Raw genomic sequence first — 15,974 nt, 5'->3', positions numbered from 1 at the left:
TTAACAAAACATGTAATAAGTATGTAACATAAATACTCAATTGGTTATCATTTGTTTTTTCACGCAGTTTTAAAAGTATGTTTTGGTAACTCAATATTTATCAATGTATTTTATAAAAATAATAAAAAGTATATGATAAATTTTATATGTGGAGACAAATTTAACATGATTTTACATAGATATATTTTAATTTGTAGATATTCATGAAAATTCATTTACAAGTTCTTTAGATCTTCTCTATTTAAGTAGAATATTTCTTGTGGAAACATCAAACAAAGGGAGTATGCATACTCTTTTGTCCCTTTAAATTTGCAATTGAAAGTGATGTTTTCTCTTACAACACACCGCCCTCGCCGACAAACTTAATGAGATAGAAAAGTAATACATAACCCAAGAAATAGGATTTTTTGAAGGAAAATATGAAGAAAATTAGTTTAAGTAATGTTGATGATTAAAATCTACTTTAAGATTATGGTCATTTTAAAATTGTATATAATCATTTTAAAGCTATAAGTAATTTCTTTGCGATTGTAAATATACATTAGATTAGCTTAATAGAGTTGGTTTTACCGTAAGACTGTCTTATTTGAAAATTCGTCATTTTACCATAAGTATTGATATTGCTTTCTGCTTTTGAATATGTTATATTTATAAACAATATGTTTTTGAGAAAAGATGAAAACAAAAATTTAATAATAAAAGTAAAAGTAGGGTTCATCTTCAAATTGAGAATTAAATCTTATTTTAAGTGAAATAAATATAATTTTTTTATCTATCTTTAACATTATAATTGATCAATCCCAAATTTTCAAATGTGAAAACTTTTTTTAAAGTTTGCAAAGAAAATAGGAGGAGCATTGCCGCCTAAGGTACCAAAACAGCGCCAAGCCAACGAAAGACGTTAAAATCTAATCCACAATTACTGTAATTAGGGTTTCTTAAAAAATTCTGAAATTGTTGTGATTTGACTGATTCAATCGGAAAACATGAGAAGCGAATCAGCGATCATGCGAAATCCTCACCTCGACGAGGTTCTGACGATCGAAATTCCCGTTTTAAGGTTCAAATTATTCTCTTTCTCTAATTATTTCATCTCAGTTATTTTTCTCCAATTATTGTTAAGCAATTGCTTCATTTCATTACAATGGAATTCGTCTTTAATGTTTTTGGTTGGTCGTTGATCAAGCATTGTTTCAATCTTTTTCGAATATTTTTGGTAATTGATTAGAAATCAAAGAAAGTTGTTCAAATTTTTTTTTCATGTTGAGGGATTTGTGTAATTTGCTCGTCGTGTGTTTCATTTATCTAATGTTTGACAAAGAGTACATATTGGTGAATTATATTGGCATGTTAATGTAAATACTATTGACATTGTTGATCATGTAATTTACTGACTTTATATATCTCAACATAAGTCACGGGAGTTGGACCGTGAAATGGGATTATAGAGATAGAGCTGGCAGAGATGAAAAGAGGAGAGTTATGGAGGCCGTTATGACTTGTAGCCCATTCTAATTGAAAGTGACTAGCAAAAATGTTTTACTCTCGTTAAGAATGGTGATGAAGGTGCAAGTTTACACAGCCATAGAAGTATTGGAGGAAAGGTTTTGTTTCATTGTTTGAATACAAGAGGCTAAATAGCTCTTTTTGCGAAAGCGTTGTTTTTTACGACATACAACACCTCTATATATACTAATAGACATACACAGCTAGGAGAAGAAATAACAACTAAACATGACATGGATAGCTATAACAAAGTTGTAACAGACTCTCTTGGCCCCATAACATAAAGTTTCTTTATGTAACGTGTGTATTATTCGTAGCTTCATATTTTGCAATACTCTTAACTTCCCCCCCTCAAACTTGGGTGGGTATTAACCAATCAAGTTTGGATAATAGTGGTTTGGAAAGAGTTATAGGAAGGGTTTTGGACCTTTTGGTGAAGCAGTAGGAAGGTAAGTAAGATGAATGAGACCTTCAGGGGGTTTCATGTACGCTTCTCCATGAAGAAACGCATTGATAACATCAAGTTGATATAGAGGCCAATGTTTATGGGAAGCTAGGGCAATTATAGTACGTATTGTTGTCATTCGAATGAACACGGAAAATGTTTTTTGATAGTCAACCCCATATTCACCTACTTGATTTTATACACCTACTTGCAACCAATAGGTTTGATCTTATACACCTACTTGACCAATATGTTTTATACCCAGGGGTAAAGGAACAAGATCCCAAGTGTTATTTGAGTTGAGAGCTTTTAGTTCATTCGGTATGGCTTGGATCCAGGAAGGGTATTGAATAGCAATTTTGCAGTTTTGTGATTCAGTAAAAGTGTTTGTGATCATGAGTAGAATTCATGGTACTATAAATGTATTGTTGTAAGTATGCAGGAGGTTTATGAGTTCTGTTAGTGCGTCTAAGAGTAGGAGGTAATGAAGATATAGAAGAGGGTGTTACAAATTGTACACTAAGGTGAACATGGATACAAGAAAATCATAAAGGAAGAACCATAATGAATGGATTTAGAACAAACATCACTTTGTTTTTATTAATATAATAGTAATCTTGACAACAGGTGAAAAAGTCTCTTAATAATCAACTCCAAATTTTTGATGATAACCTTTGGCTACCAATCTAGCCTTAAACCTTTCCAAGGATCCATGTGATTTTAATTTGCTTATATATCCATTTAGAGCCAATAGGTTTCTTACTTGGTGGCAAGGGAACTAATTCCCAAGTGTTATTTTTATGTAATGCATCAAGTTCCAATTGCATAGCTGATTGTCAAGCTGCATCTAGAGATGCTTCTTTATATGAAATAGGCTCATGCCAATGTGAATTAAAAGCAAGAAATAATTAAGAGGCAGAAGGAAGACTAGAAAAAGATACTCCCTCCGAACCATTTTAGTTGTCTCATTTCCTTATTTGGCAAAGTCATTTTAGTTGTCACATTTCTATTTTTGTCAATCTTTTTTTACCTAAATATCCTTAATTCACACACGTAGTTACGAATATACCCCCATATACCTTACTTACCCAACTACCCTTCATTACTTACCCTTCACTATTTACCCATTTTAATGGACCCCACACTATCCTTAATAACCGTGCCCAAGCAAATGAGACAATTAAATTGGTTCGGAGGGAGTACTAAATTACACCATGTAGTATTACAATAATATTGAGAAAGATGGGAAGGAGTCTTGTGTAGTCTGCTAGAACACCTAAGAGTGGTATCATTTGGTGTGGGTAGGACTGTAGCTGTGTCATGTGCATTACTACGGAATATAGTAGGGTCACCATGTGTAGAGGAGTCCATGAAATGTGTAGAAGAATCCAAGATATGTGTTGGGGTAACGTGTGCAGGTAGAAAAGAAGGAGCAAGAGGACTACTTTGTGAATGACTTTCCATACTAGGTGAAGGATAGTAGGTAGTAGGGGCTGTGTTGATAGTAGTGTCAGCAGGAGGTAAAGGATCAGATGGTAGGGGCTGTACATCAATAGTAATTCGTGTTGGAGTAGGATGTAAAGTAGTGTCAATAAAGCAACTTTTATCACAACTAAAGCATTGTTCTGAACTCTGAAGCTTGATTGGAATTGGTATTGTGTGAAGGTGAAATGTCCTCTATGCTGGACAAAGGAAGCCTATTGATAATGTAAGTGACACAAAGGATACACTCATCCCAAAAAGAGTGAGGGAGGTTAGACTGAGAAAAACTAAGACCTAGCAGTTTCTAACAAATGTTTAGGTTTCCTCTCAACAATACCATTTTGTTGAGGGGAATGAACACAACTCTTTTGATGTAAAATACCTAGGGTATTGTATAAAGCTAACATACGCCTCTCACATAACTCCTTTGCATTATCACTCTGGACATATTTAACATGTATGAAACTGAGTTGAAATTAAAGAAAACAAATTACGCAATAGATCAACAGAATCGTTTTTATTTTTCTTCAAGAAAACCCAAGTCATGCGTGTAAAATCATCTACAACAGTTAAATAGAAGGTACATCCATTGTAAGTTTTATGAGAATACGGGCCCCATATATCAACATGTAAAAGATCAAAAGCTGAACTTATTGTAGTAGAACTAGTGGAGAAAGGTAATCTTGATTGTCTAGAGGGAGGACAAATAGTACAAAGAAACTATTTTTGATAATGGTGAGATCTAAATTTGGAAAAAGAATCTTTAGCCTTTTAAAGGGAGCATGCCCTAGTCTAATATGCCACAACTTTGCCATCTCTAACGTGTCCTTGGTGGTGGTAACTCTTGCAAGAGTATGTGGAATAGAACTGTTGCAATGCTTGGAAGGAGTGTTATGAAATGTTGTGTAATATAAACCTTGCATTTCTTTACCAAGGGGCAAACACCTGTTCATTAAATTGTCCTGAAGAAAACACTTATCGGGAGAGAATAAAACAGTAATATTTTTGTCTAGGCATAGCTTGTGGACAGATATTAAATTGAAATGAAATATAGGAACATATAAAAATTTTTTAGAATAAGATCTTGATTTAACTGTATATCACACATTTTAGTGACTTTATGCTTAGAGCCATCAGGTTTGATAATTTCTTGTTTATTGTTAGAAACATTTTTGAGATTAAAAAAACAAGTGAGATCTCCACACATATGGTCGGTGGCACCACTGTCCACTATCCATTGTGTACCATTGAAACCAGAAAGAAAGAAGGTTTTACCTGCTACATGTGCATTGGCTGGGTACTCATCATCATTTGTATCATCAATATGTAATGGCTGCTTGTGGGTCTGTTTTCCAATGTAAGATAGCAAATTGGTAAATTGTTCTGAACTTAAGCCAAAATCTTTACCATTAATATTGTCATCAGTATGTGTTGTAGCAGCAGCAAACTTCTTTGGATATGTGCCTTTGTTTTTATTTGGATATCCATGTAGTTTAAAACACCTTTCCATTGTATGACCATTTAGCTTGCAATGCTCACAGTAGTAACTTGGTTTCTTACTTCCTCCACTCCCATAGCTCTTATTGTTGTTTCTTTCATAAGATTTTCTTCTTATCTACATGGAAAGCCATGGTTTCTTGAACAACATTATTTTTACTCAAATATTTATGACTCTATTCTTGAAGAAGCATCCTATAAATCTGTCACATTTGGTAGAGCTTTAGACATGAGAAGATTTGACCTGACTTGGCTAATATTGTGGGTCAAGTCTCATCAAGAAAGTCATGATTCTCAAGTCTTGTTGAATCTTGGTGAAATTAGTGGTGGGATGGCAATGACATATTGGTAAAGGTCTTAGATCATCCATTTCATCCCAAAGGGATTTCACCTTTGTGAAATACTCAGAAACTGACATACCCGGTTCTTGAGAAGTATAAAGCAATCTTTCTTGTAGTCTATACTTCTGTGAAGAAGATGGACTACCAAAACGTCCCTCAAGATCATCCCAAATTTCATGCGCTGTTGGAAAATACATGGTGGTTTTAGCAATGGATCTCTCTAAAGAAGCTATTAGCCAACCAATGACCATGTTGTTACATCTCTTCCATGCCTTTTCATCGGAAGAACTGTCAACTGGCTTGGGCAAAGAACCGTCAACAAAATACAACTTGTTCTTGGCATCTAAACTAATAGTCGTAGAACGCTTCCAATCACTATAAGAAGAACCATCAAAAACAGTTGATACCAACTTAATACTAGCGGAATCAGATGGGTGTAAGAAATAAACGCTTCCAGGGTTTTGGGTAGGATCGGTATGATTCGAAGTTTCCCTGGGTTGTTCCATGTTCATAAAAAAAAAACGTTTGGAAGAAGAAGAAAAAAAGAAAGAAAAAAACAGGATGTATGGTGAAGAAGGAAAAAAAAAACAGTGGCCAAGAACCAAAAAATAATCTGATTTCACTCACCACTTGGGATGACTCCACAATCTTCCCTCTGAGTTTCACTCAAGGATTGTGAAGTGTTACACCCTAGATTGTTCCACAATCTAGAAAATCAGAAAGTGTTCCACACTTTCTTGCAATGGCTGATGAACAAACACACACACTCACACACAAGGAAATAGAAGAGAGAATTTCAACACTTAGAAACTGTAAATGAAGAATGTATATTAAAACTGAAATCTGCCTTTGTACAATGCGTAGCCTATTTATAGACTTATGGCATAGAGGAAATAACACTAAGACACATAGAAATCTAGCCAACTAATTATAACGGGTAAAAGGTAACATGTGCAAAACATGTGCACATTAAAAGAAGCAAATTAATCAGCCTAACACTACTCAATACTGTCAGTGCACAACTGGCGACTGTGTGACCTTCAGCTCCCCTTCTTGGGGTCTTCTTGTGACTGTTAGGAGGCACTTAGGGTCTTGATGGAAAGGTCTGTGTATAGAGATTCCATTTCTACCTTCCATGTCTTCCAAGGTACGTGGGTTAGCTCTGAACAACCCTTGCAAGGTAGGCTGGTCAGCAGTTTTTAGAGGCTGGCAGCTCTGACTGTTTGCTGTGCTTCTGTGTTCTGTTTTTGCCTCCTTTGCTACTTTCTTTTCTGCTTCCATACTTTCCTCATGGTGGTCTTCTGATTTCTCAATTGAGTCATCACAAATTGGTTCAAAGGGGCTTAGATTGTCCTGATTAAGATTGTTCCTTCCTTGCCGAAGTACTGGCTGCATCTCTATGTTTGAGTCATGCATATTTAGTTCACCTTCTTGCCCATATGCACGAAGCCTTAGCTGCTTGATGAGAGCCTACTGTGCTGATCCCATATTGATGCTCTAAATGGTTTGTGTTCTGATTTGCCTATGCTGAACTTTGATGAATTGATTTACACAGATGCTGTATATCAAACATGGTGTAGCTGTATCAAACATACACAAGTTCTGAGTGTTGCATCTTTGTAAGGAAGAGTACACATATGCTGTTCTAACGTTGAATACGTGATAAACATCAACAACCTGCAACTGAGCGTTGCTGCTGAACCATCATGGCTGCTGACCTGATATGACATGGCCACTTGTTTGCTTGCACATGCTATTGTTGATGACTACTACTCCCAAGTATATGGTCTTGAATGTGTAAGAAACATGGTGCAGAAGCTTTGAAACCGTATTATGTCAATGAGCTTTTTGTAATCTCTCGGTATTTTTTAAACAGAAAATGGCTTTAATTGCTGGTGTTTTCACCTTACCAACTATGGAAACTACAGATAGTCCAACTAAAATTCTTTGCTTGAATCAAGTACTTTGTTTCTTTTAACGTCATTCTGTTTCGTATTTTTAAACATGCACTTCATCTCTATTTCTTTTCTTTTCTTTTGCCATTTTAAAGGTGGCAATTGTTGATGAACTTGAGAGATGATGGTGAATACGAGGAAGTCTTTGAAGATGTGAGGGAGGAATGTGAAAAATATGGTTAGTTCTTACATACATTTATTAAATTATGTTTTTCATGCCCATTGGCTATGGCTGCATTTTTTTCTCATCTACATTTCTCCTTCTGTGTAGTAATGGAACATATACTCTGGGAATGTTGTTCTCCTATGCCTTCTGTTCTTATGAGTTATGACCAGTATTATGGTTTTTCCCTTTCAATTTGAGTAGTTTCTAGATGCTTAAATGACAGGACGTGACTGACAGTATAGGTGATAATCCTTGTTGGCTGGTTGGTCTAACTCCAAGAGATTGGTTCCAATAATACTAATAACTAACCTTTGGTTTCTTGTAATTAATAGGGAGCTTACTAGATACCATCTGGTTTGTTTTTCTTAATGTGTAAACTGGTTGACCAGTATGTCGAGGATCAAATTTATTTGTGCATAATGGAATTCATTGGATTTGCGTTATACTTGTTGGACTATAGAGGCTGAGTCAAATTGGTGCTCATAGAAGGAGAATTCTTATCTTGGTCAATTCATTTACAATTTCTGGAATTTCTATTGGTTTCTTTAGTAGAACTTTTGTTATCTGTTATTTTCTTAGGCGGTGTCTTACAAAGGTTGAAACTTACTACCTTCATTACTTTGCCTAGGAGGCTTGTTGAGTGTTATTATTCTGCGACCTATTATGGAAGGAAACCTGATTCCTGGTGGTTGGAAGGTAAAGTCTTTCGTATCATTTTTTATATCAAATTATTTTAAATTCTCGTTTTATTTCTTACATTACCAATGTGTTCATACTTCATATGTCTAATAGATAAAACTAACTACTCAAATAAAATGGGGATACGAATGCTTTAGATGTTATTTTAGGAAATAAAATGGTAAAATTTGCTACTTTGGCATCAAATGAGCAATATAACAAGTGTTCAGTTGGAAAAAGATCTCATTTAGGAAGCTGAACGAACCATTAAAACAAGCTTGTTATAGAACAGTGTTCTCTTTATATTTATAGATGCTCTCCAAGATTCTCAACTAAGGGTGATACATCGAGATTTGAAACCCAGCAACAACATATTCTTAATAATGAAATGAATTCTAAGATTTTGAATATCAGCAGGGCTAGTCTTATTCAAGCAGATCAAACTCGAGGAGATAGTAACATAGTTCTTGGTACCCTGTAAGTTTTCTAACATCATAGCTTACCACAAGCTAAAATCATCATAACATTTTCAGTACCAGAAAATGTTTGGGGATTTGTATTGTTTCATTGGATACTAATTTTATCTCTTACACTTACAATTTTTACAATATATGCCTCCTGAATATGTGCAACATGGGCATTTTTCTGTCAAATCTTATGCATTCAGCTTTGGTTATAGTCCTGGAAATCATAAATGGCCAACTGATTGGTAGCTTTTGGGATGAAGAAAAAGGAGAAAGTCTTCTGAGCTTCGTAAGTCTTGTGTTCAGTTTCTCCATTTATTAAAAATAGACTTTGTCGTCTTTCATCATCATTATCAATCCACTATTCTGCTCAAAAACAGGGTTTGGGTGAGGAAAGGTGACAGACAATCCATACCCCTACTCTCTTTAAAGGGAAGACTAGAGGAATATGGTCAATTTTACCCCAAAAGAAAGACTTTGTCGTCTTTAATTGAGATAAATCTAATAAAAACAAACTGAGGAACTAACTAAATGTTGATAATTTGCCAACAAATCGATCGGCCAATCAAAATACATCTTTCATCGGTCTTTTACAGAACCATGATTAAGCGGTTTATTAGAGAAAATATTGACCAAGAAACACAAAACCAATAAATCAAGTCATTAATATCGAACACTTTTTTTCGACTTTCAGACAAACCAACAAGCCAAAAGCATAAACAACTAAACAAACAATTTACCGAATACCCCTTAATATTGGTCATAGAGAAACAAATCAGTGATAACAAAACCCAAAAGCAGGACCATGACCACGCAAAGTTACAGCAAGGAACTGAACATTGGCTCGTAGTGTTGCTGTTCTGCTGTATGGAATTTTGACCTGATGGTTTCCATATGTTGTAATGCTATCATACACACCTCTGTAGAACGCAAACAACGATTCAAAGCCTTGTTTCTCATCTTTAATCTTGATGAACGACCAATTATCCTTTTGGAATGAACCATTGTTTACATAAACATTTATACCACTTGGATATCTATTTATCACAATTTCATCTACTGGTCTATATGCCGGCATACTACTTAAATCAGGTGGATTATTCCATGAATTACTCCAATAATTTAACGCATTAAATCTGATTGTCAAAACAGGACGGATGCATCTGTTTATAATTTGAGTATACCAAGTATCTGATGATGATGATGATGATGATGATGATGATGGTTTCAATGATGATGATGATGATGATGATGATGATGATGATGGTTTCAATGATGATGATGATGGTTTCAATGATGATGATGATGATGATGGTTTAAATGATGATGATGATGAGGATGATGATGATGATGAGGATGGTATCAATGATGATGATGATGATATTGATGATGATGATGGTTTCAATGATGATGATGATGATGATGGTGGTTTCAATGATGATGATGATGATGATGGTTTCAATGATGATGATGATGATGATGGTGGTTTCAATGATGATGATGATGATGGTTTCGATGATGATGATGATGATGATGATGATGGTTTCAATGATGATGATGATGATGATGAGGATGGTATCAATGATGATGATGATGATGATATTGATGATGATGATGGTTTCAATGATGATGATGAGGATGGTATTAATGATGATGATGATGATGATGATGATGATGATGATGATGATATTGATGATGATGATGATGATGAAATTAACTTATTCAACCTCGCAATTTCAGCTGTTTTGTTCTTGACATCATCCATCAGTTCCTTGATCTTTTCATCAGGATTATTTTGACCATCATTATTCTTAACCTTAAATTGAGACCAGTCAAACGAATGTTTAGTTTGATAAAACAATATAACTAGAAAAGATAAGCTAGTTACACTTAGTCTTGAGAAACTAATTCCATCCTTATTAACCCATAAACGAGATTCGCAAAGATTAGTTGCTAATTTCTTAAGATCTTGGCCTGTAATCTTATGACCAGAGATTTGTAAGGTATCATAGGTCAAGTTGCTTCCTATTGTTTCTTCAACTTTCCAATCCTTGGTTTCGACAATGGCGGAATGAACATCTTTTGTTAACTTCACCACCATAACTTGGCTCTTTCCTGCATTTCGCAGGAATAAATCTTCGGAGCTTAAGTTGTATATTCCCATTGCAAATTTAGTTTTATTATTGAAATGAAATGATATTTGAAGCAAATGTAAGGCGTATTGGAATTGGCCTACTTGATTGTTTTTTTGATACATAAATAGGATGTTAAATGTTGACTATTAATACTTTACATGATTGATGTGGAGTTAGTCACTTATTATTATTATTATTATTATTATTATTATTATTATTATTATTATTATTATTATTATTTCCTTTTATAGAAAGAAACTTTACGAGAAGTTACTGGGGAGTCGAGCAACAAACTACATGCTTACACTTTTTTAATACAAAAAGCTAGCCTGTGGAAAATATATGCCCTAAACTTAGTGCTACTAGAATTGTTCAAAGTAACCGATGCAATCCTTGATAACAGATCTAAAACATCTTCACTTAACTCTTTAAAAGTGAAGAAAGCAAAGGAAATGTATTTGTAACTATTTTCCTTACACTTAACAGTGTATTTCTTCTTCTTTCTTTTTGCAACATTAGCTAAGGATATATGAGGAACTCATGAGAAGACTGTTGTGCCAACAAAAGGCGAACCTCCAATTACATCTGTACAAGCTTCTTTGCCATGATGGACTTTTTTATTAATAATAATAATAATTATTATTATTATTATTGTTATTATTATTATTAAATTTCTTTATTATAACATTTAGTCAACTCTATTATAATAAACAATAAACTACTTCCTCTAACGATGGATTTTTTTAATGACTTATCTTCAGTTATAAGCTAACTTTAAAAAAGACTTAACGCCATTGAGTTTTTTTATTTTTTTTTATTTTTTTTATTTTTTTAATGTAAAGGCCCCTACCCTTCCTAGAAAATCATCCTTTGTGTTTGATGTATTGGCATTGTTATGGAATATTTTGGAGAAATTAAATATAGACTTATTTGGTCAAGTGACAACTTGATTCTACATGTTAGGGGTGTTTGAGAGACGAGAATGAGACTTGTGAGATTTGAAGATGAGACTTAGTTAGTAATTGGAATGGCTTTAATAAGAGACCAAAATAAGTAAACAGCAAGAAAAGCAACATTGGATCTAAGTATTGCAGAACTTCTATATGGAATTGGAATGGCTTTAATAAGATTGTATTCGCAATATTTTTCTTTGGGGTCAGTGAGGTTCTTAATTTCTAGGTTTTTTTTTTACAAATTTCAATGGTAAATTCTATTTAAAGCCAATACAAAATTTTATGTACTTAATAATAAGTTAGTAATTATTGTTGTGTACGTAGAAATAATTAAGTTGTACCAAAATTTCAAAAATTTAAAGTAATTTGTTATTTACAAACATTTTTTTTTATTTTAATGACTAAATTTAAATTAGAAGTCAGAATAATTTTTTAAATAAAATAAACAGCACGTAACTGCATATGATCTCGTGTTGTAGTGGTTGAAATATATGTAATTACCAATTTCAATATCAAATATATAAATATGACTTTAAATATTGACTATTAACGGTTCACATAATTGACGTAGAATTGTAGAGTTGGGCTCCTAATTATTGTATTAATATATGTTCATCATCATTATTACTCCTATAATATGTTTGATTTCATTAATAACATTTGGTAAACTCTAATTAAAAAACATTAATCTACCTCCACCAAATCATCTATGATTCTAATTAATTTATTATACTGAAAATAAAAGACTTGATATATGCCATTTAGTTTTTTTTTTCTTAATACAAACGGCTCCTGCCCTTCCTAGAAAGCCATTTTCGGTGTATTGGCATTATTATGGAGAACTTTTTTTTTTTGACAAATTGGCAACTTGGTCTACCTAATTCTCTTAAATAGTGTTATATTTTGTCTTATATATATATATATATATATATATATATATATATATATATATATATATATATATATAGATGTAGGATCAAATGAGAAGGATTTTAAAATAAGAAGGGTGAGAAGGATTTTTGTTTGATTTTTTTTGGTTACTATATATACAAAAAAGGATACTATGTTATAAATTTAAGAACATTTTAAAAATTATTTCATAGTTACCTTTCTGTGTAACATAGTAACTTTTACAATTATGAGTTTTTGGCTCAATCGTGACCATAGATTTTTTTTATTTTAGTGAAATCAAGGGTGTAGAGTCCTTCTTACCCTTCTCATTTTCAACCACTTCTCAATGGATCCCTCCCCTATATATATATATATATATATATATATATATATATATATATATATATATATATATATATATATATATATATATATATATATATATATATATATAAAACTTACAAAATATACACATGACAAGGAAAATGAAAGATGACTACTATTTTACAATTCCTTATCCCTTAAATTTGATAATTCACACATTTTTTATGAGTGATGAAGCAAAATTCAAAAAAACTGATAGGGTAGTTGATAATTCATACATATTTTTATTGGTTTCACACCTTACACAATCAATTCTACAACAAAAAGTTTGTTGGAATCGCATTGCCCCTAGCTATGTTCCACCCGTTTTACTTTTCCTCGCTTATATTTAAATGGTTTTTAGACCAATAATTACTATTTCAATAAGGGCCAATTTCAAAATAAAATGACTCAAATTTGTTACAAGCTTAACAAATAACTGATTAAAATTTAAATTTAATTTCTACTTTCGTCTGTTCTAATTGTAGTTTAACTTTGCACTTTTATTTTGAATTCCACAATTGTACTTTTCTAGCTTCATTGTTGATTTTCTACCACTCCGATTGAGTCTTTCTCGGTGATGATCCCTTATATTCCGACCACCCCAATCGTCTCTTTTTTCCTCATTATGATTTCTTGTATTTCGATTACCCCAATTGAATCTTTCTCGATGATAATTACTTATATTTCTACCACCCCAATCGTCTCTTTCTTGCTGATTATGATTTCTTGTATTCCGACCACCCCAATCGCATCTCGTATTCCGACCACCCCAATCGTATCTCGTATTCCGACCACCCCAATTGTATCTCGTATTCCGACCACCCCAATCGTATCTCGTATTCCGACCACCCAAATCATTATTTTCAATATTTCTACCCTCCTTATCAATATTCCCTTAATCTAACCCTTTTTTCCGATCTCCCCATTTTGACCCCTACAAATTAGTCCCACCTTCCCGATGATCATCACTAGGACGAGATACTAATAACTCCCCTTTCAACCTTCCAATTTCTTCATCGTTCTCTACAATCTTCTCATATAATTTCTTGATTTCCTCATCTTTAACTTTAAGTTTCTCCTTATATGCTTTTAATTCATCACTTTTCAATCCCTCCATGCCTGATTTCTTCACTCCAAATCGCTCCCAATCAAACAGCTCCTTAGATTGATGAAACACCATTTGATATGAAATATTATATACTAGCTTATTCCCAATCTGGTGAAACAAACGCCTACATTATTAACCCATAAGCGTGACTTACAAAGATCCATGGCTAATCTCTTGAGCTTTTCACCATTGATCATATGACCAAATATTTCCAAAGAATCATAGCTCATGTTGCTTCCTACCATTTCCACAACTTCCCAATCATTTCTTTCGAATACGCTGCTCGAATTCAAATCTCTTTGTAGGTTCACCACCATTATTCGGCTCTTCCCTACGCTTCGCAGAATTTAAAATAAAGCTTCCCATAGTAGCCTTAATATTGAATGAATCAGTTTTTCACATATGTACGTATATTCAAGAAACCAACACATGAAAGCAATCTTAAAATACCTTCTCCGTTTCTAAAATTTTTGAATAAGACATGTTCACGAAAAATTAAGAAAAATAAAATATTTTATATAGTGAATATATTTTTTTATTGAATAATAATTTTGATTGACAGAATGGGATCATGAACATTAAATAAAGATAGCGGAAAAAAATATAAATATTAAAATGTTAAAATGTTAAAATGAAGTTAATAGAAAATATGTGTAAATCATAAGCATTATTAAAATATTAAAATAAGAATAAACAAGGTTAATTATGTTTGAAATTTGTGATATAAATTAGAAAATTTTTTAATGAGTGAATAGCAAATAGAACAAACAAAAATATCAAATAAGAACGAACAACTTTAAGCAACGGAAGGAATAATTTATTGTGTAGATGAGCTGATATCATAAATAATTAAAATATGTGGATTAGACCGAAAGAATGCAGTAGGGTTCTATATTTCTAAATAAGAAAATTAATGATGCAAAATGAGTAGCCATCGAAAAGAAAAAATAATGAAAATGATGGAGTATATATTTATTAGTGATACTATTGTTTATCAGCGTCGTCAGATAATATAAAATAAAATCTACATAATATTATCATCCTAAGTCTTTAATAAGTATTTTTCATAAATGTCAAAACCATCTGTAATAATTATTTAAAACAAAAACAATAAGATTTATAGTCAATTGATTGCAAGTATAATATACTCCACTTGTTACTTTATTATTTATCGAAGCTTCATAACATGTTTTTGCATGATATATGGACTTATATTGGGATTTGAATGAAGTGTGAACACTTGTTGGAGTTTATTATATCATATTTGCAGCGAAGCTTCATAACATGTCAAAAGAGTTGCTAAATGACTTAATGATGGTGTTTAAGAGTGTGAGTCAATTATTGAAGTAAGACTTAAACATAAGAATTAAGGGGCATGATGAGTGATGATTTAATGAGATGATTGCTAGAGTCTAAGATTCCTTGAACGAGACATCCAAGCATGACCATGCCTTGAACGAGCAACTTCACCATTTGAATCTAGTAGCCTCGACAATGCTGTGCTCGAACGAGCGTTTGGAAGGCTCGAACGAGCACCATACACCAGCAGGTCGGAGACTCGATCAGTGGGTCTGCTCGAACAAAGCAGTGGCTGGCTCGAACGAGCAAATCAGTCAGGGTTTCATGGCATGCTTCTGTTTCGACTATTCATAATCTTGGGCTGTTACACTTTGCCATTTACTCTTAGACTTAATCATGTATTATCATTAAATGTAATTTCTCCTATAAATAGGAGGCTTATTATATGTCATTACAAAACATTCACAAAATACACCCCAAGCCAAATACTAGTCTAATCTCTTCTCAATTGTAATTCTTCATATTTAAGAGTTCTTTGAACTCCTTTAATAATATAAGTGAGATACTACACACCGGAGGAAGTAGCCTTAATTGGGTGAACTTTATTAAATCTCTGTGTCATTTTTATTGCTTTATTTTCTCCTACAAACATCGGTTTTATTGATAGCGTAATTTGTTTGTCACAAGA

General features: G+C 32.9%; 1 protein-coding gene across 8 annotated transcripts; it reads left to right on the top strand.

Moving 5' to 3' along the window:
• The first annotated feature begins 795 nt into the window (after positions 1 to 795).
• On the top strand, positions 796 to 10,055 carry LOC130815891 (uncharacterized). 8 transcript variants are annotated; one of them, XR_009042655.1, is made up of 6 exons: positions 832 to 1,060; positions 6,827 to 7,068; positions 7,322 to 7,404; positions 8,021 to 8,088; positions 8,488 to 8,823; positions 9,687 to 10,055. XR_009042655.1 is itself a non-coding variant. In XM_057682407.1 (5 exons), exons 2-5 carry the CDS (start codon positions 6,995 to 6,997, stop codon positions 8,491 to 8,493), a joined length of 231 nt encoding a protein of 76 aa, XP_057538390.1. In that variant the 5' UTR covers positions 832 to 1,060; positions 6,827 to 6,994; the 3' UTR covers positions 8,494 to 8,903. The 8 variants fall into 8 exon arrangements, 4 of the variants coding, with proteins under 4 accessions (XP_057538391.1, XP_057538388.1, XP_057538390.1 ...); XR_009042654.1 differs by having other exon boundaries at positions 8,383 to 8,823; XR_009042656.1 differs by lacking the exon at positions 6,827 to 7,068 and having other exon boundaries at positions 796 to 1,060.
• The last annotated feature ends 5,919 nt before the right edge of the window (positions 10,056 to 15,974 follow it).

The sequence above is a fragment of the Amaranthus tricolor genome, chromosome 6, assembly GCF_026212465.1.
Source record: "Amaranthus tricolor cultivar Red isolate AtriRed21 chromosome 6, ASM2621246v1, whole genome shotgun sequence".
In the NCBI taxonomy this organism is placed as follows: Eukaryota; Viridiplantae; Streptophyta; class Magnoliopsida; order Caryophyllales; family Amaranthaceae; genus Amaranthus; species Amaranthus tricolor.
This window is presented reverse-complemented; position numbering and strand designations above follow the sequence as displayed.